Raw genomic sequence first — 19,895 nt, 5'->3', positions numbered from 1 at the left:
GGAGGTCATTCACACGATGGAAATGATCAAGCTGTGATGTCGGTCCCAGTGTCCTAGTTTTCTTCTTTCTTTAAATCACATGAGATCTGGTTGTAAATATTTCCCAGTTAGTAAGTAGGCAGGAGTCTCTCATTGTGAAGCTCAGATCCTTTCCAGTTTTTGTTTTAGTATGGGCTCTATCTACCAGTGAACCATCTGGCTATGTGCAGAGGGCCTTTGAAAGCCATACTGCTAGGTGGCTCGTATCTGTAATCCTAGTGACTCAGGAGACTGAGATCTGAGGTTCAAGCCCAGTGGAGCAGGCAAATCTGAGAGACTCTTAGCTCCAATGAATGAGCCAGAAGTAGAAGTGTGGTTCAAGCAGTAGAGTACTAGCCTTACGTGAAAAAGCCAAGTGAGAGTACAAAGACCTGAGTTCAAGTCCCAGTATCAACACACACACACACACACGCACGCACACACACGCACACACGCACGCACGCACGCACGCACACACCCTACTGCTAGAAACTGGCTGAACACTGGCCAGCCAGGGTCTTGTCCCTCTTCCCTGGGCCTCACAAAGGGTTCCTGATCACATCTAAGTATTATTAGTAAACACATATCCAAGTCCTCTTTCTTGTCTGCTGGGCTAAAGATCTGACTTATAAGGGCTGAGTCAGCTAGAGACAGGATTTATGAGGTAATAATAATGTATTCTTCTCTATGGCATTTCTCATCTTGAAAGCATTTTATAGCCATTTCCTAATTAGTCCTCGGCTACCCTCTGTGCAGGTACAATGCTTGAGGACAGGTAAAGTCAACAAGAAGTGTTCAAAAATTTGCAGAAGACCCTGGTCTACTGCCAGGCAACTCACTTCTGAGAGTCTCACACACCCTGGTGTTCAAATCCCTAGTTAGTATCACTTTCTGTTGTTTAGTTCCCCTGAAAAAATCAGCCCAACTCTGCCTAGAGTTAAGGAGCTGAATTTAAAAAGTCATAGAACCACCATCTCCACAACCAACAGAGAAACCTCACGGGGAAAGAAAAGTGATTTCCGGTGTGTACACTGTGACCATGCATGCTGTGTGAGGTGCTGCTGGATTGGGAGCCAGTGCCTGGGTACAGTCTTGACACTTGACACTGCATGGCTAATGATGAAACATTGTTCACTTAACCTCTCTGATCCTGTTTCCTCTGCTGTCAAATAGGCTGACCTTTCTTGCTGATATGCTAGGGCATCTATAAGCTAGCCAGCTATACAGTGTGAATCCCTCGATCACACTGCCTCTGTTGGCGGCTGCCACTGTGGAGTGGCTACTGAATTAACCCAGCTGTTGACTGAACCCATTACACAGCCAGCTGCCCTCTACTGAAACCACAGCTAGAGATGCCTGTCAGATCCAAAGCAAGCCCGGGCTCCATTGGCTCTTGGCTCAGCAGGAAGGAGGGCCAAACAATGCTCTTCCATGGCAAAGGTGGCCATGGAAGCTACAGGGGAGCGCGCAGCTTGGCACACTGCTGCTCTGGGCAGAGGGGCACCTTTCTGTGGGCAGCCAGCTGGCCATGGTCAGACAGATTCCAGTGTGAAATCACCCGATGTCCACCCTACAGTGCATATCATGGTTCAATAGGTCTGCAGAGGGACCTGCCTGGGGGTTCCTGTGGGATTCTGATGAGCAGAGGCCATGATCTGGTCTAGCTCTGTTCCTGTATCACAGAGAGGAAGGCACTAACCTAGCCATGCAGTTAGTGTGAGACAGAGTAGGGACATGGCCACAGGACATGGTCTGTGTCCTGCAAACTCCCAAAACTTCAGGGCAGAGGCCGAGCAGCCCCATGTGAGGACTCAAAGGCAGCAGCTCCCCAGCTGGCAGCCGGACAGGCTGGCTCTCTCTGGCTTCCTGGGAACATTCCTGGTGCTGGGGGCCAGGGTGGAGTGCAGATTCCAATATATGGCTCCTTACTAGTGCTACAGGGCCTAGATCCCATTTTCTTTCAGCTTCACACGGTAAGATGGGCTCCATGAGCCTTCAGGGGAACAAGGGAGGAAGTGAGAGGCCCAGCCAAGCCTGTGTGTGCTCTGCAGAGGGTCAGGAGCTTGGCTTAGAAGATGAGGGAGGCTGGCGGGCAGGCTGGCTCTGGGGTAGGTCCTTCCTCTCCTGGGTGAGAGCTCCTTCAGGGCAGAGCTATGCTGGATGAAATGGCAACACCTTGCAAGACAGGTGTGAGGATGGCAGCTTGCTTGTGTGCAGGCTCGGGGAAGCTGGGGTGAAAAATCTGGCCCTCCATGCCTAGATTTTCCCCAGAATTGCTAGGACAGTTTCTGGAGCTGCTGGACCTGGGTTCCTCCTGCTGCATGGTGAAGTGACAGGGGAGGGGGGTGGGCTGACCTGATGGCTCCCTAGCCTCTAGCCTTGATGTAAGTCTTGCTCAAGGATCTTCCCTGGTCCTGATCTTGGCTAGCTGCAGAGCTTTCAGGCCTCTGGCCAGATATCAGATACACAGCAGTGATAACCCATGATCCCCAACGTCTGACTTCCAGGGAAAAGGATGAGGAGAGGGGAGGGAGGGTGAAGGCAAGACCACTCTATTTACACTGGTGGTGCATGGGGCCTACATGGAAGCTGGAGGGCTAGATGGGGAGGAAGTGCTGGTTCCTGAGCACCAACCTGGGGTGTGGCGTGGTGGGTGGCTGAAGCCTGAATGTTCAGATCCCTTGAGTCACCTGCACGCACGCACGCACGCACGCTATAGTTTCAGGGGGAAAAACAGCCAAGGATTGTTCAACAATACAACGTAGAAGACGAAGGTATGGAAGAAGGGTGCGTGTGTGCATTTATGACATCTTACTTTTCCCTGGAAAATTACTGCATCCTGGTGTGTGAGTTTATTTCTTCCAGCTAAGAAATATAAGAAGGAAAGGAGGGAGCAACCAGCAGTGAGGGGTGTGAGGATTCAGCTCTAGTTTGGCTCCAACACAGCGGGGCTGTCTGGGGCGTGCACAGCTGCTGCGTGAGCAAAACGATATCATGAAGACATTCCAAATGGCTTCCAGGAAGCGCCTTGTGCTCACATGTGTGTGGACCTGGGTAGTCTGGCTGGCTACCTCTCAACACTGGTGTTTCCTAGAGCTTTCCATTGGCAAACGCGGCCTCCTGGAACTGCGGGACAAAGGTTTTGAAATAAGCCCTGGTGGGAAAGAGGGAGAAAAAATTGTGGTTAGCACAAACAACTTGAATTAAAAAAAAAACTGCAACTCAAGAGCTTTCAACCTAACTCAGAACAGTTGTTATTTATTGTTCATGCATCTTGGGTTGGATTTTCCTCTTCTGCTGATGCAAAGCCCTCTGGATTTTTCCAGGGAGGTACATGCAGCTCACATTGTGCTATCTCTCATGGATAAAGGGCTTGCCAATTCCATTAGGCTTCAGTGCACAGATTCCTCTGCCCTTCCCAGGACAAAGCCAGGGCCTGATCCAAGCCCAGGTCAAAGACAGAAAGTACCCATTCTGGTCCTCTCCCCATCAGTATAGTGATCTGAAATATCAACAGGGTCATACATTCCCCTCATTTGGTTCTTTGACTTCATATGCATAAAAAAGATCTAGTAAGCATTCTTAAATGATCCATGGTTTGTACTGCTTTCCAAACACATATGCAGGCTGATCTACTGGCAAGCAAGTCAGGCTGGGTATTAAGAAAACCTTCCTCAAAGAGGTGGCTCACCCAGCAAAGTCACCTTCGCAGCATACTGAGGAGGCTGGGAAGGCCCATCCCTAAGAAGACCTGTCACCCCAAGCACCACATAGTCTATTTTACTTAGGATATGGTTCTAATAAGCCTGGTTCCCAGGCTTTGGCTCTCAGCAAAGCACCAAATTAGGCATAAAGGAGCTGACTGAAAGGCAGGAAGCAGGCTTGCCTAAGCAGTGAGAAGCAACAATACAGAGCCTTCCTGTAAGAAAAGGACCAACTGCTCAGGAATCAGAGCTCAAACAAGGGCTCTGTGGTATTGAGTGAGGGGTCTCCCACAACTCAAATGCCCCTGGGCATCTCTACATCAGAACGAATGCAGCTGCTGGGACTGCTATCATCCTCCTCCACACCAAGTCGTCTGAGACTCTTCTCAACTGGGTCGCATTCCAGTGCTTGGGCTCTTTCTCCATCTAAGCCTGCACTCGGCCCCTCTGTAGCCGGTAACTGTCGGCTGTTCTCTCTAGAAGCCCTTTTCCTGTAACTTCTGGGCTGTTTCACATCACAGAACTCATGTCTCTCTTCTCCTCCCTCCTCCCAGACACAGCTTTTCCTTGGGTCTGTCCCTCCCTGCCGGCTACTCCCCTCGGGCAGAGCAAGGTTAAGGTCATGGTTCCTTCAGGCTTTCAGCACTAGTGGAGGAGTACTCGGCCTGGTCTCCAGTGCTCCTTCCAGTGCCATGTGTGGACCTGCAGTCGCTCTGTCCTTGACCTCAGTTTCCTTCCCAGCCCATTTCCATGGCTCGTTAAACCCCTGCAGCCCCAAGATTCTCCATTCCTCCAGCACAGCCCTCAACCCTTTGTCCTATTCTCTGCTCAAGTCGGCCATGTAAAGAGACTGCTGTAGAAGTCTGCCTGTCTGTTCTGGATCCAGGCCTGCCCCACGTTTCTGTTGCAGAAGATGGACTTCTTGGAGTGGGGTGTCTGGTACTGCCTAGTGAGGGCCTTTCTTCCTCAACTCTCAGTCCCATTCCCAGGGCCTCTCACGATCTGCCTCCAACTTACTAAACCCACCCCCCTCATAAAAACCCAACCCCCTGCCACAACTTGGCTCCATTATGTTTCTTGAGGCATGAACCCCCTTGAAAAGCTCAGAAAGTGAAGGACCTTCTACCCAAGATAGGCTGGCACCCCCACTGCACTTACCACAGGTACTGGGGCATGTCATGGGCGCCTAAGTGTACCCATGGCCTAGACTTGGAGTCATGGATCTACATACCTGCCGGCCATGTGACCACTTGCTCTTCCTCAGGTGTGGTTTTTCATTTCTGGGCTGTGCTCACATTTAAACCAGATGCCCTGTTCCCCACTCTTCCCTCGGCACCAGATGGGTTCTCTCCTGCATGCAGACATTATGTGTGCTTCTAGGACACTGTCCTCTGCATGTGTACAGTCCTCCCGCCAGGCCACACTGCTGACCCCAGGAACACAGAGGGGTGCCCTCCTCTCAGCTCAGCTCAGCGTGTGGAAAACACTCAGGGAAGGTCATACTTTCATGATGGCTATTGGTGTGCAAGGAGCAGTACAAGCACACTCCTTATATACTGTTATACAGCCGTTGTTTTCTCTGACACAACCTCAAAGCCCTTGCCCATGATCTAGCAGGTTGCAACCTTCCTTAATGCACAATGGTAGGCAGAGGTGGAGGAAGGAGCGCTTGATCCAGGGTTAGGCTGGTTGGCCACCCTGGGCTGTGTTCTTCTATGCCCATAGGCGTGAAAGGTTCACCCAGATGTGGTGCTTGCATAGGACAATGGGTGGCAACTGTCACTGCTGCTAAGACATGAGGGCTATCTCTTTCTTCTATTTCCTGGCAGTCTGGATGTGTAGCTGTGAAAGTCCAGAGGCCCCTCATCTGAGGGTTAGAGACAGACAGGCAGCTGCTAGCCTCGGTGGCCTTTGCTTTGCTGGCCAAGGGTACCATGGAACGGGGCCACTCTGGCCACATTACAAGTGAAGGCTTTGGGGGGTGGCTGCAGTGGGTCTGGTGAGTGATGATCAGCCCTGGGTGGCCACCAGCCAAGGGAATCCCCTACCACTCCTCTAGGTCTGAGGATCATTGGCCAGCACCCCAACTTACCAACTCTGCTTTTTTCCTTGGAAACCTCCAGGGGAAGGGGCTGCAAGCACTTTTCCCAATACAATGGTCTTGGCAATAGGGAGTATGCTTGAGAGGTAAGCTCTTTCCTTTTCAGAAGTTCTAAAGTTCCCTGTGTGTCCCGGGCTTTCCCTGCCAGGGCAAACTGCACGCCGCCAAGGGGGAAGCGTAGAGAGGGCTATTTAAAGCACGATGCCACCAGCTGTTTGCAGGATGGAGCAGGGCGCAGCTTGGATCCTCATTAAGTCAGTTCAGGGAGGGGGAGGAGGAGGGTGAAGGGGAAAATGACAACTGGCTCCCACCCATTTATAGATGTTTCTTAAGCACTGTTTTCATTTATTCCACTTTTTTTTAATCAAAGAAAATGGAGAGCTGCCCAGAGTACAGCTTGCTAATGACACTAGTTATCTGTCATCTTAAGAAAAAAATTTGTGACCCAAAGACAAAGTGTATGGTAAGCTTTTGAAGCGTGTGCTGGGGCAGCGAGAACCGCTGGGCTCCCTTAGCTGGCCAGGGGATGCTCACAGGAGACACAGGCCTGGCGTCGGCCAAGCCCCTCCTTTTACTCACACTGGAAAGGAATCTATTTTTAGACCAAATTAGAGCTCACACTATGTCTTAGGACATAATAAGGCACTGACCTCGTCTCTGATCTCTGCCTTCAGAAAATCACAACCCACTCCTATCTGGGAGTCTCAGAAAGGAGAATTAGACACAGAGAACAGACCCCAGGCTGAGACCAAGTCAGGGCGGCATAGATACAGCAGCAGGGGAGGAGCCCAGGCTCTGGCACCCCAGCACTGCGTGGGGAGGGGTTCAGAACCTCTGATCCAGGAGTCAGGAGCAGCACTGCTCAGTGGCTCAAATTTCCTTGGCCTTGGGCCCCTTCTCTGGGCTTAGATCCCTCATTTACAGAGCTAAGAGTGGAGCCTGGTGCTCATGGAGGCTGTGGCCACAGTTGGTAGAGGATGGGGTGGGGGAGTGTAGGCTCTGGGGCCAGCCAGACCAGAGCACCACCCTGGCCATGCTCATTCCCAGCTGAATCGCTTGGCCTCTGAGGTCAGACTACTTGGGACTACCTTAAAAAGGTTTGTGTGAGGATTCGATGAGATGGTCTAAGGGTACACTTGGCATAGTAACTGACCTAAGAGATTTTCAATGGATGACAACTGTCACCATGGAGAGCAAGCTAGGTATATGAGGGGAGAGAGAGATTTATAGTCTGTGGAAGTGACCACAAGCTTGTGTAACTGCAAAGGAGGGATTTCCTGTGTGGAGAAAGAGGGCCCCAGGGTCCTTGCCCTTAGTGTGTCCTCTAACTTCTGGCTCCTTGGATAGAGACTTCCTTTGCTACTTACTGTGTGGAGCTGGCAGCTGGAGGTACAGAGACAGCTACTCTAAGATCTGGACGGTTAGTCAAAGCCATTGGGACATTATGCACCTTTTGAAATTCAGTCTGGAGCCTCTTGAGACATATTGGAGGTACCCAAAGGTGAACTTTAGCTAAAGGCACCTCTAGGCCTTGGCCATTTTTCTGCCAAATTCTGCTGGGCATGCTCCTTGGGTGCAGTTTTGATCAAAGGCTTGGTCAGACAGGAGGAAATTGCTGTTGACTAGAGGGGTATTTAAGTATTACATGACTACTGGCACTGGTAGCTCATGCCTGTAATCCTAGCTACTCAGGAGGCTGAGATCTCATAATTACAGTGGGAAGCCAGCCTGGACAGCAAAGTCTATGACATTTTCATCTTCAAATAACCACCAAAAAGCTGGAAGTGGAGCTGTGGTTCAAGTGATAGCATTAGTTTTGAGCAAAAAAGCTCAGGAACAGTGCCTGGGCCCTGAGTTCATGCCCCAGGACTGGCACTGAAAAAACAAAAACAAAAAAAAAAGCATCACACGATTGGCTGAGCAAGTCAAGGACACAGTTAGTTGGCCTGGTTCTCAGACAGACCTTTTTACTTTACAAAAGCCTAAACAATTGCCTCCTTCCAAAACAGGACTTGAATTCCTGAATTCAAAAATCCTTCCCTTTGGGCATTTGTAAGATGAGACATATGATGTTTTCTCTAGTAAGGCCAACGTGGTGGTGGTGGGTGAACGGGGTGGAGTGGGAGAAGTGGTTCAGGGACACGACTCTCACTGTCAGGAAATCGACAACATATAAATCAAGTCAGAGGTCATTTTTGCAAATACAGGCAAGTTCCAAGCATCTAAGTCGCATTGCTTTTTTTCCCAGTTTTATTCTGCAGCTGTGACTTCAACTGGCACATGTTTTCAATCAGCCCTATGAAAACCGATTGTGGTACGAAAATCAAAGCAGTCCTGTAAATAGTGTAAGACAAGTCCCGCTAATCACGCCTTGTGGTCGCGCCTCGTCCACATTGTCCCAACCACCACTGTACACACTGACTCACCCGGGGTCCTTGCTTCGTGTCAAAGGGCCATCTTCTAATAGGGCCTCTACAGAGAGACCTGGTTCCATCCCAGTGCCTTCCACCCAAACCCTTCAAAGCCTGTTCAACTCAGGGCCTTGGTGGGCCACCGACTGGCACAATGGGAGCCTGCTTTGTAGCTGTGCCCCAGGCAATGGCGGCCTGGCTCTCTGGTGTGGGTTTTGGGAACAAACAAGCAGTTGTAACGGTTCATGGACAGCCTTGCTACATGTGCCAGCCCTTGAGAGGGCCTGGTTTGTTTTCAGGGGATGCACGCTTGTAAAATGAGGAATTAACACAGTGGGGCTGCAAAGGCGAACTAGCATGCTGAGATCCTAATAACACCAGCCCCTGGCTTCAGCAGAGGCTCTTGCCTTCAGCTGGGCTCAATTTGCCCTCTGCTGGATTCCTCAGACACTGGGTACCAACCTTGGGTCCAGTCATAGTCTGCCTTGGTTTAGATTCATGTCTAGACTATGATTTCTTTTTCTTTTTTGCAATAGTGGGGCTTGAACTCAGGGTCTTGCACTTGTGAGGCAGTGCTCTAGCACGTGAGTTACACCCTCAGCCCTTGCTGCTTTAGTTTCTTTTTTTCAGATAGGGTCCTATGCTTTTTGTCAGGATAGCCTCGATCTGCCCACTTATGTCTCCTATGTAACTTGGATCAAAGCTGTGACCACCATACCCAGCTTATTGGCAAGAGAGGGGGCAGGGAGGGAACTTTCTGTATTGACTGGCCTTAAGCCTTAATCCTCTTGAGTTCTGCCTCCTGGGTAGGTGGGACTGCAGGTTAGATTACTGTCTCCTAGACTGGGAGAAGGCTGAATGAGGCTCCTGCCTCAGTATGTTTTGAATTAAATCATGCTGCTTTAGTAGGATTCAGAGATCTATTTCTAGATATCAAAGCACTGGGATCAAATCTGGTTTCTGCTAAATCAGTGTATTTTAAAACACTAAAGTGACATAGCACTTTTCTCCTTCTGAAGCCAGAGGAGGCCTTTTGGCACTTGGCCAGTTCTTGTGGGGCCAGTGTGGCTGGTGGCCAGTTTCTGAGGGGGCCAGGATGTGCTCCAGGAGGCTGCAGGCATCTCTGTCCCCTTGGCATCCTTCTGGTGCAGAATATGAGAATGGGGAGGGGAGGGTGTATGGCCAATTGGCCCAATGAGAGGGAGGAACTGGGTGCCCTAGTGGGCCCAGGCTTCTTTAGCTCTGGGCTGGCTTGCTCTTCTGGGCCTCCATTTTGGCATGCACATGTCTATCATAATGCCAACCAGCTTCCCATAAGCTTCTTGGGAGAAGACCACTGCTCAGACATGGCCATCTCCACGTACAGTGCTCCATACACAGCAGTTTGATACAGTTTGACTCTGAGGTCTTCTGCCTTTACAAATGATAGACATTTCTAACAGAAGGAAACCTCAGGGTCATGTGGTCTATCACTACAGGGCTGAACTTGGGAATGTTATAGCACCAGTGTCCCTGGTATTAAACGGGACCCACCACAGATGAATTTCAATGTAGTACATGAATGAATGAATGTCTACTCTATGCCCCTAGAGCCATCAGGCACCAAGTGACTCTGGATGAGGCTGTTTCTACCAGAATCAGCTTGATGAGAGGCTGAGATGGCAGTGTGGCTATCTGGCCACTCAGAAGGATGAGGATGATTGGTGTGCCTGGCTGGGCTGGGCCTGAGGGTGGGGACTGTGTTACTGATTGGGGCCTGGGAAGGCGAGCTCATCCCTGTGTTCATCTGGTCTCCCCATCTGCACATGCTCAGTATGCCCACACAGCAGGTCCCCTGCATGAGCAGCTCAGCGCTGGGCAGGATGTGTGGTGGCCACGAGGGTGCCCCTGAGGGATTATAAGGATCTTACCACAGTCTCCACAAAAGGAGGGCTACTCATGAGCCCACCTGCTGTGGTAGTAAGAAGTAGCTGCCTGTCTGATGACTGAGTCACCATCAAGGCCCCAAAGCACCCTTTCCCCTCATCTTAGTCAGACAAAAGGGAAAAACCAAAGAATGGCCTTTAGGGAGGAAGTGCTCAGGGACCCAGAGGGGCTCACCATGCAGAGTGTGGGGGGGTCACACCACAGCTCAGACTGTGCTTTAAGACCCCTGCTCGGCATCAGTCCACACCCATAGATTAGGCCTAGCCCCAAAGGACCAAGAGAACACAGGGTATCAGCTCTTTGGGGGGAATAAAATGATTTCCAGAGAATCACTCTGGGGCCTGGTGGTAAATTAGATTTTCCCATTGGACCTACAATCTGCATTTTCCCCAACTGCCTGGGGCCCTTCCTGCTGGTACGCGGGCACAGCCATTGGTTAGCCCAGTGCTCTGGGTTTTGCCCTCCTGGCTTGGTGCTCACAGAGAGTTCTGGGAGGAAGAGCCAGATGCCCAAAATTCTTCCCCTTTTGACTCTTAATCTTTGACCCTACAGCCAAAATAAAATTCCCAGATGCCTGACCCTCTGAGCTTCAGAGAGAATAGCAGTAACTCCAAAGCAAGGAGTGATTCGTCTTTTGGAAGAATGACAGAGGGCTTTTGACTCTTGGCAGGTAGAGGCCCTATGGATCCTCTCAGATCATGAGATGGGGAAGCAGAGGAGGAGGCTCACCGGTTCTACAGACCACGGGACTCCATTCTGTACCAACCAAGGGTCCTCTCCCTGCTGTCCATGCACACTCTGTCAGTGGGAAGCTCTGTGGTCCCAGGTGATAATTACAGAGGAGGGAGGTAAGAAGATGGAGGGCACACACAGCACGGGTCAATGACATTCACACATGGTGTAAAGCAGGCTTGTTAAAACACTGGGCTGCAATCCATTAGTGGGTTGTGAAATCCACTTAGTGAGTCCTGACCAGCATTAAAATACAGTGAAATAGAAGTAGAGTGCACTGCATGTGGCAAGGGGGTAGGGAATATTGTTTTGTAAAAATTTTTGTTTCACATACCTATAACTGAATTAGGTTGTACAATAAGCATCTTGTTGTGAATTGTGGTTTTAAAAAGCCTGGAAGCCACAGCATAAGGGAAATGCCTACTATGTGCTTGCCATTGCTACTCATCTTCATCTGCGCTGCTTTCTACCCCCTCCTCTAGCAAACCCACTCTCATGTCTGTGTCTCTGTTCTACCAATGAGAAATCCGACCCAGACATGCCATGTGACTTCTGAGATCAGAGTTAACGTGCAGGGTCAGGGAAAGGGACACACTATTTATGAATTCAGGCTGCTTGACTCTGAAGAAAACATTCTTTCCACCCTGCCATAATTTCCATTGGCAAGAGGAAATCTGGGCTCCATCCATGGCCATGCCATATGAATCTCCCCTCCATCTCTTATCTATACAAGGGAGTAAAATGGGTGATTTCTACAATGCTTTGACTTGATGGCTATCCACCTGCTAATGCCACTGTAGCTGAATTTTTCCTGTCATCCATTCAAACTTTACTACAACTACCAATAGCCCAATAATGACTTTCAAGACCTATGTACTGCCAAATCACTGTTATACCTGCATTTGTTCTAGCCCAATCCTCTAACTGGTCTCCCTGTAGCAATTTGTGTGTTTAAAGATGTTGACTGGTACTTTTAGTCCTCATCCAGGGACCTCCACAGAGCAGTGTCTTCTCATGACTGTGGTAACAGTGAGCAAATGGATGGACTTGGCCTCCCTCTCACTTGCCTTTCTGATGCCTGGAAGTACCAGTTCCTCTTACTGAAAACTGAGGCACTCAAGTGTCTGGGAGGAGAAGAAAGTGCAAAAAAGGTACATGCTGTGCACCCAGGGACCCAGGAGGCCATAAATGTTCTCTACAGAATGAGTCCCAGAAGAACAAAGGGTACCCAGAAGGTTCTTTAACACAGATGTCCTTTAGCATCGTAAATTTCCTTAAGGCTGGTGAAAAGGGCATAGAATTGGGCATATTAACATGATGGTCTTGTGGACAGATTCTGGGAAGGCTGGAGTGAGACTTCGGATAGGCCATTCACCCCTCTAGGACCAGATACACATCCATCAACTTTAGAATGGTTTCTGAGACAGTAGCCAGGTCTAGTATGCCCATCATTATTGATCATTATTGTTTTTGTATGAATCCAACCTCTTCAGTCAGAGGCCGTTTCCCAAGTGGAAGCAATAATTTAGCACATGATCTCTCCCTGTGCTTTGCTAGAGGTTCCCTCTAGAGTCTTAATAAGCACGATCAGAGCCCTGCACATGCCTGAGGCTGCTGCATAGCTCCTGTCTCCAGATCTATCCTAAGAGTCCCAAGAAGGATAGCCAGTGTCGATCCTGGCCACCTTCCTTCCATACTTGCAGCCTGTGAACAACCATCACACACTCCCACAGAGCTTCTGCCCTGGTCATGGGGGCACACAGACATTTGACCCCCAGGGTCGAAAGCTGCATGTTAACTCTGGAGCCCAGCATTTTGCTTTGATAGTCATAGGCCAAGCCCTCCTTGGCCCACTCACGACTGCTATTAAGCAAACTTTCTGCCTCAAGTTTGCTTTCTTTCTGCTCACAACTATGCCAGGGCATTATGCAGCAGGCTAGACGTCTAGCTCCTTTAATGACAATAATAATAATTTGCATTTATACAAGGCCTTTCATCGGGGGAATCTCAAAGTATATCGCAAACAGTAATTAATTTTCTTTTGCAAGTCTGGGAGTCAGCTAAGTAAAAGCCCCTTTACCTTGCAGGTAGAGGGTACTTTCCTGAGCTATGTAACATGTTGAGGGCCTTTCCACCTACTTGAAACCTATCTTTTTCTTAAAGGCTGGTATCAATCAGGCCTTCAATGGGTGCCAACATGGCCCAAGCCATTTGCCCTACCTTGGAAGTTCCTCAGTGGACACTTGAGAACACACTGCCTTGAGAGGCCTCAGGTGCCATCTGAGGGAGGAGTACTCTCATGGCAGGTATGTGTGTGGGGTCTTCCTGGGTGCCATTCAGGATGAGAGGCTCAGAACTCACAGCTATATCACTGATACTCTTTCTTTAGAGCCCCATCTATCCCTGTCACTTCCCTTACAAGTCCTGTCTTCCACTCTGAGAAAAACTATCTGGCATAGACTGCAGAGGTTGCTGGTAGATGTCTCTGGTATATAAGTTGTCAACATCCGTGGTCACCACTGGCCAGAACTTGGTGACTCAGATCTCACCAGGACTCAGTGAGATCCTCTGAATGGAGAGGTGGCATGATTTCAGGCTCCATGTGCTTTGAGCCCCAAGGCCAGGCTGCCTCCCTAAGCCATGCAAAAGGAATCCTTTAGGTGTTGCTGACTGGCACCAGGGTCTGTTGGGCTTTAAATGCAGCTTTTCAGACTGCCCTGCTTCTCTACTGGGAGGTGGAAATACCAAAGGCTCCTGAATTTATTTGGAGGAGAAGGCTACATCTCAGTGTTACAGAAACACTCTAATTTTTTGTTGAGTAACTGACCACTGACAGATTCAATGAATGAGTGTTCTTCCTTTCTAAGACATTATTTATCTATATACCTATCTATATGTTTGTATAAAACACACATTTCATCCTCTAGTTCTGAGGATAGAACCCTAAATCTTATACATGGTAGGCAAGTGCTCTGTCACTGAGCCATGTCTCTAGCCCACTACAGATTTATTCTTTTTTATTGTTGTTGTTCTGAGACCGGGACTTGAAACTTTTTGCTCACTACCTGGAGATCTACCAATTGAGCCACACCTCCAACTCTAAGATTTACTCTTAAAGTCTATACAATATCAGTCAACTCCAGAGACTGGTTTCTGGAAATCAAGAAAAATAATAATCTAGACTTTTTTTTTTCCCTTTTCTTTCTTCCCCCTCCTCTTTCATTGGAAATACTTGGTATTACAGTTGAGAAAAAGGTGGATCAATGCTGGGCTGGAAACAGACACAGGACAAGGAACTCCATGTTACCTTGCTAGTTTACTTAAGGTCTGAGAAAAGAGAGCCCTTCCTTCCCCCAGGAGTGCATTATTTGGGTGTAATTTTTCTCACAGTGGCTTACCATGAGAGACATTTCGGGCATGCATTCAAGGCTGCTGTTTTCCTAAAAACTGCATTTCTGTGCATGAAGTTTGGATTGTGGGGATACTCTACTTCTTTTTAAGTTCACATGAGGTTAAGACCTGGGCCACTGATCTGGGGATAGCTGGAAAGGACAAAGGGACTAGAAATGGAGCCTCCTGATACCATTCTGGGACAAGAAGAACACCCTGCAGCCCTTGCCTACCTGCTTCATAGGGAAGAACATGGATTTTGGAGTAGAGAGTACCAATTTCAAATGTGGATCCATCACTGATTGCCCTGTATGTGTAGGGAAATCCTTGGGTCTCCATTTATCTCTCTGCTGTGCTTGTTATAAGGCAACAATGTCAGGCACACAGTAAAAACTCAAGCCATACTGGTTTCCTTTCCCCTCTCTACTGCCATCAGATAGTTACAGGAATGCATGCTGAGGAATTCCTGCTGTGCTTTAATTCAACAAATGTTTCACGAAATTCTCCTGTTGCTAAGGGTCCAGGACACCTGGAATCACTGGTGCCTGGCACCTAGCAGTTTCTAATATTCACTGAGTAAACTAACTTGTTATTTGAGATTTTGCAGTTTATAATACAGTATGCTTTAAAAATAATACATTTAGGGCTGGGAAGGTGGCTCAGTGGTAGAGCGCTTGCCTTGCATGCCTGAGGCCCTGAGTTCAATTCCTCAGCACCACATAAGCAAAAAGAAAAAAGCCGGAAGTGGCGCTGTGGCTCAAGTGGTAGAGCGCTAGCCTTGAGCTGAAGAGCTGAGGGACAGCGCCCAGGCCCAGAGTTCAGACCCCATGACCGGACCAAAAAAAAAAAAAAAAAAATACATTTAAAACAAAAAAACATAATAAATCTTGTCACTCTACTATCATAGTATCCATAAGAAAACAGATGAGAGGAGGGAGGAACTTGCCTATGGTCAGGTATGGGGTAAAGGCAGAGGGACTTGGGCCTAAGCCAATGCCCTTCCAAGAGTACACTATCAGCCTGGGAGGGGGGGGGGGGGGCGTGTCTTTGGTGCTTTCTGTGGCCACTGAAGACTTGGAACAGGAAGAACATGGCAGCAGGTGCATCCACATTTCACTAGACAGTTCCTGCCAGGAGCTGCTGCTACCCTGCCTAGCCACAGCACACTGCAGGGAAGTGTGATCCAGCAGGATCTTGGTGGCTGGGAGCAGTACATTGTAAATCAGGAACATTTGTCACTAGGTAGTGTGTTTCTCTTAGGCCCTGGGCTACGGTTCCATGCAGCCAATACACATGTTGACCTCAGGGGTAAATAGTGCTCATCCGTTTGTCATGAGCAGAGGACCTACTCATGCCTTAGCATGAGTCTTTTAGAACTAAGAAAAGGAACTAGAAATAGACATTCAGTCCTCATCCACCGTTACTCTCAGCCCCTCTTACTTTCCTCTTCTTTGGCCTCTTAACTCTGGAGACTACTGGTAGACACAGGATGAGAGGGGTAGGACAGGAATTTTTTAAAGTTCATCCACACGGCTGGCCTGAATACAGTTTCTAGTTTGAACCAAGAAGTGGAATGAGATGCAACCACAATACAATCTCACCAGAGCCTCCTCAAAGCTACTCCAACAACACATTGCAGATTGCTGTCACTGTACTGGCTGGGCAGCATGTAACTCAAGGCTGTGAGAGTGAGGTCAGTTCCCCTAGCAGGAGCCTTTCAGTTCTAAACCTCAGGGCTACTAGTATGCTGCTTCTCAGAGGGAACTGTATAGAAAACCACATGCATTGCTTACGCTGAGCCAGGGTGTAGACTCTCAGTCAACACTGAACTCATCAGACCTACAGGGCCTGCTCCTAGCCACAGAGCACTCAGCTCCTAGTTCTGAGCCTGCCTGGAGTCACTTCCCACTGGAACCCTGAGGCAGAGGACAGCGATGAAGCCAGTTCTGAGAGCTTTAGTCTCAAGGGCCAACGCTAAGCAGAGATAACCTGGTGTTGGCAGGCAAGGGGTGCGTGGCAGCTCCATCCCTATGGACTTCTAACTCACTAGCTGGGTGTGAGGAGAGACTCAATTTTTGGAAGGGTATCTTCTGGGCCATGGCAGCAGGTGGGGACTAAAATCTAGCCTGTGTTCAGCTTGCTAAGTGGTGTGATCTCCCAAGGCCAAGAGAAACAGACAATTTTTACTTTATCCCAAGCTATTAGTCAAACGCTACAACAACCTAAAGGGGGCACAAAACTTCCTTACAGGACAAGGGTTTCCTAACAAGAGTCTTGATCACTGACTTCTGTATTTTGGGTTCAGAACATAAGCCCGGATTTTACTTTTAGTTAAATTGTATGCATTGTCACCTTGTTGGGGCAGACTTTAGGGGACAAAGGTAAAAAGATTAGTTCCTTCCTACTCTACATTTTATAGGCATTTTTAGAGTCCATTCTTGTTTTCCCAACATGCCCCAATCATCCACTACTTTTAGCTTTCCCCTTCCCTGTGTTCAGACTCAGAGACTAAGGCAAGTTTGGACAGCTATATGGATTCTCAAAGTACTATTTGGTTCCCTTTCCCACCATATTTACTGAGCAGATGAACAGGCTTATTCAAATCATAGTCCCTTCATGCAGATACCACCTGGAACCATGCCACTGAGCTGTTAGTCCACCCTGGCTAGGGAATCATCCTCCAAAACTAGTGGACACCATGGGTACCAGAGCCATGAGACCAGTGAACAAATAAAGACACAGAGCAAAACAAACTCTAAAAATACAGCAAAATGAGCCTCCACCCTTTATGCAGTAAACAATGTCAAAGCATGCTCTGGATTGCTAACCACCACAGGGTAGAAAGAAGATTCTTTTGTTCCCCTTAGGCCCTTATTAGTTGCTCTGAGAGCTCTTCCTATAAATGAGCTGCCACAAGTGTGAAAGCCAAAGAACACTCAATCTGGAAACCCAGAAACCCAGAGACCCTCTAATCCAGCAATCAGCAAACATTTGTAAGGATCAGATAATAAGTTGTTTTCAGCTTTCTATATTTCATACTTCAAGGCTGCCTTCCTTGTAGGAACGGCAGCCATAGACAAGATATAAATGAATGGGCAGGGTTTATGTTTCAATAAAACTTTATTAATAAAAATAGGCACGGATAGCTTTGCTCTGTGGTTCTCTGCCAATCTCTTTTCCAGTCCAATTCTTCCCTGTGCAGATGAGGAGAGGCGAAGTGACTTCTGCAATCACAGGGACATTTCAATGCCTACTCAAGAACAAGAGCAGACTTGAAAGGATTGGGAGGAACAGCAAGATTGGTGGGAAGAGTAGAACAGATGGACCACCACATTCTGCTTTTTTGTTGAGATGGGGTCTTGCCTGGATTGGACTCTAACCACGATCCTCCTGATACCTGCCTCTTGAGTAGCTGGGATTATAGGTATGCACTATCATGCCTACCCCCAATTGGAGATTTTGGCTAAGTAGACCTTCACTACAGGGGACCAAAAAGCAAGTAGAACACCGTAAATTAAGTATCTTTGTACAAGCTAAAATCTATTGGGGCTGAGAAAGACAACCTACATATTCAGTTAAGCTTGCAGAGAAGGAAGTATATGTGTATGTTGCTCGTGGTCATTTATTCATGATTTACCTACAATGTCCCTGGAGAAAAGCTGGAAGAAGGGGGAAAGGGAACTGGAAAGCCATTGCACTCATCTGTGAACAATTCGGGAAGAAAACAGCAAATTCATCTTTTCCAGTCAGCAGCTAGTCAAACATCTAACAGCACATAAATGGTCACTGAGGACAAGCCCATTTGTCCAGGGCTGAGAACAGGTTGTTTGGGCTGTTAAGCATTTCCAAAACAAGTTTTCTTGGTCTCATAACAGGTTGTGGCAAGAACAAGAAATGAAGAGTGGAAGATCCCATGATCCCTCTTTGAGCTTCCTTGTGGGCTGGCTGTGCCTGCACGGTCAAGTTTGCTTTCAGAGCATTTAGATCAAGCTGGTGTTAGGGTTAATTCTCCCTGCTAGTGACACTATTTGATGAAGTGATTTCTCTAAGCACTCTTTGGCAGCTGGATAATCATGTTAGTTTGGGAGGACTAAGAGGTCAGACTCATTCTTAAGCATAAGGGTGACATTCTGCTTGAACCTATACCCTAGTTTATTTAAAATTTCACCTCATGTTACAGGGGGCAAATTCTTCCCCTGAAACAGGTGAAAGGCTATTAGCTCTAATGTAAGACTTCTCTATCTGAATCATAGAACAAAACACTTGGACAGGGAGTGTCAAAGAAAGCAGTGAAGCACAACCGGGTGGGCCAGCATCAGCCCAGTCTCAGGAAGTACCCTTAGGCTCCTGGCAGCAGTGGTCTGCTCTTCAGGACCTAAGGAGCACAGCATCGGGCAGAGTCTGGGATTACTTATCACACAATCCAGAGAAAATATTCAACGATCAACCCAACCTGTGTGTTGGAAATTCTCAGACCCACTGAACGGTCACGGAAGAACCTAAAGCAGCAGGCAGAAGACAGAGCAGAGTTCAGGCTCACATTCTGAAGAGTTGAGGGGTCTGGAAGAGCACCTCCCTCCTGGGAAGTCCTTCCCGCTCATCTGTGGCCCTCATACAATTAGCATCATACCTGGGTGGCTGCTGCAAGTCCCTGAAGAAAAATCACTCTACCCGGAGGGTGGTTCTTATTTTGAGACGAGTTTCCAGGCCATAAGCGCTCATTTCATCATGCTAACTATCTTTGACAAGGGTCTGAAGAAAGCCAGGAAAAATTTTCAAGTTGGACAAAGTACACTGGGATGTGTGTGCGTGTGTGTACCCAGCAGCAGACAGGGCTAGCACAAGCATTTCTCCCACTTCACCCCACTCCCATCCCTAAATCCACTCATTGTAGACATTGACAGTGAACTCTTCCCAGGAAGTAATTCAAAGATGTTATCCAAAGCCCAGTATGGGGTGCCTCTATTACTTGGGGAAGATGAGAGGATGTGAAAACCTTCCCCAGGTATGCACAGACCAGCCTGGCTACTTTAGCTAGAGGCCCAGCTAAATTCAAACTTCAGATAAACAATACATAGTTTTACAGTGTAAATATGTCCTAAACGCTATATGGGATTTATCTACACTAAATAATTTGTTGCTTGGCTAAGCTTTGAACCTAGGTGGGCATTTAAAATTTTTACCTGCTACATCTAACAATCCGAAATCCAGACAGCCAACATTGGTCTTAGAAAGCCCTGGACATAAAAAAAAAAAAAGAAAGCCCTGGGCATTATGGTCCCAAAGATGGGTGGAAAGGCCCAAGACAAAGGTCCCCTTATAATGACTGCTCCACTAGAACTTGAATTTTCACTGACTTTATTAACAGTTTCAAGGCTAGGAAGATCTAACAGGATTTACCTGTCTACATTCTATCAATATGTAAGCCCTTAAAAATATTAGTCACCACAGAAAAAGGATCAAATGCCCTAGCATGGCAGATAGCAACAACAGCTACCATTAACTGAACACTAACATATGTCTGGCATTTTACCTTTCTCCTCCTCATTCAACACTCACAATCCCCAGTGAGGAAGGAATGCTACACTCATGTACAGGGTGAGAAAAACCAAG

General features: G+C 48.1%; 1 protein-coding gene across 2 annotated transcripts in view; it reads right to left on the bottom strand.

Moving 5' to 3' along the window:
- Nucleotides 1-2,796: 2,796 nt before the first annotated feature.
- Nucleotides 2,797-19,895, bottom strand: part of Babam2 (BRISC and BRCA1 A complex member 2) — a 397,121-nt gene continuing 380,022 nt past the window's right edge. For both annotated transcript variants that reach the window (XM_042696762.1, XM_042696763.1), the window contains exon 12: nucleotides 2,797-3,172. In XM_042696762.1, coding sequence (XP_042552696.1) covers nucleotides 3,109-3,172 — 64 coding nt within the window. In that variant the 3' untranslated portion in view covers nucleotides 2,797-3,108. The remainder of the gene's footprint in view (nucleotides 3,173-19,895) is intronic.

This window comes from Dipodomys spectabilis, unplaced genomic scaffold (genome assembly GCF_019054845.1).
Source record: "Dipodomys spectabilis isolate Male_0828 unplaced genomic scaffold, ASM1905484v1 ptg000210l, whole genome shotgun sequence".
Classification (NCBI taxonomy): domain Eukaryota; kingdom Metazoa; phylum Chordata; class Mammalia; order Rodentia; family Heteromyidae; genus Dipodomys; species Dipodomys spectabilis.
Note: the sequence above shows the minus strand (reverse complement) of the source record. Positions and strands in the feature narration are given on the sequence as shown.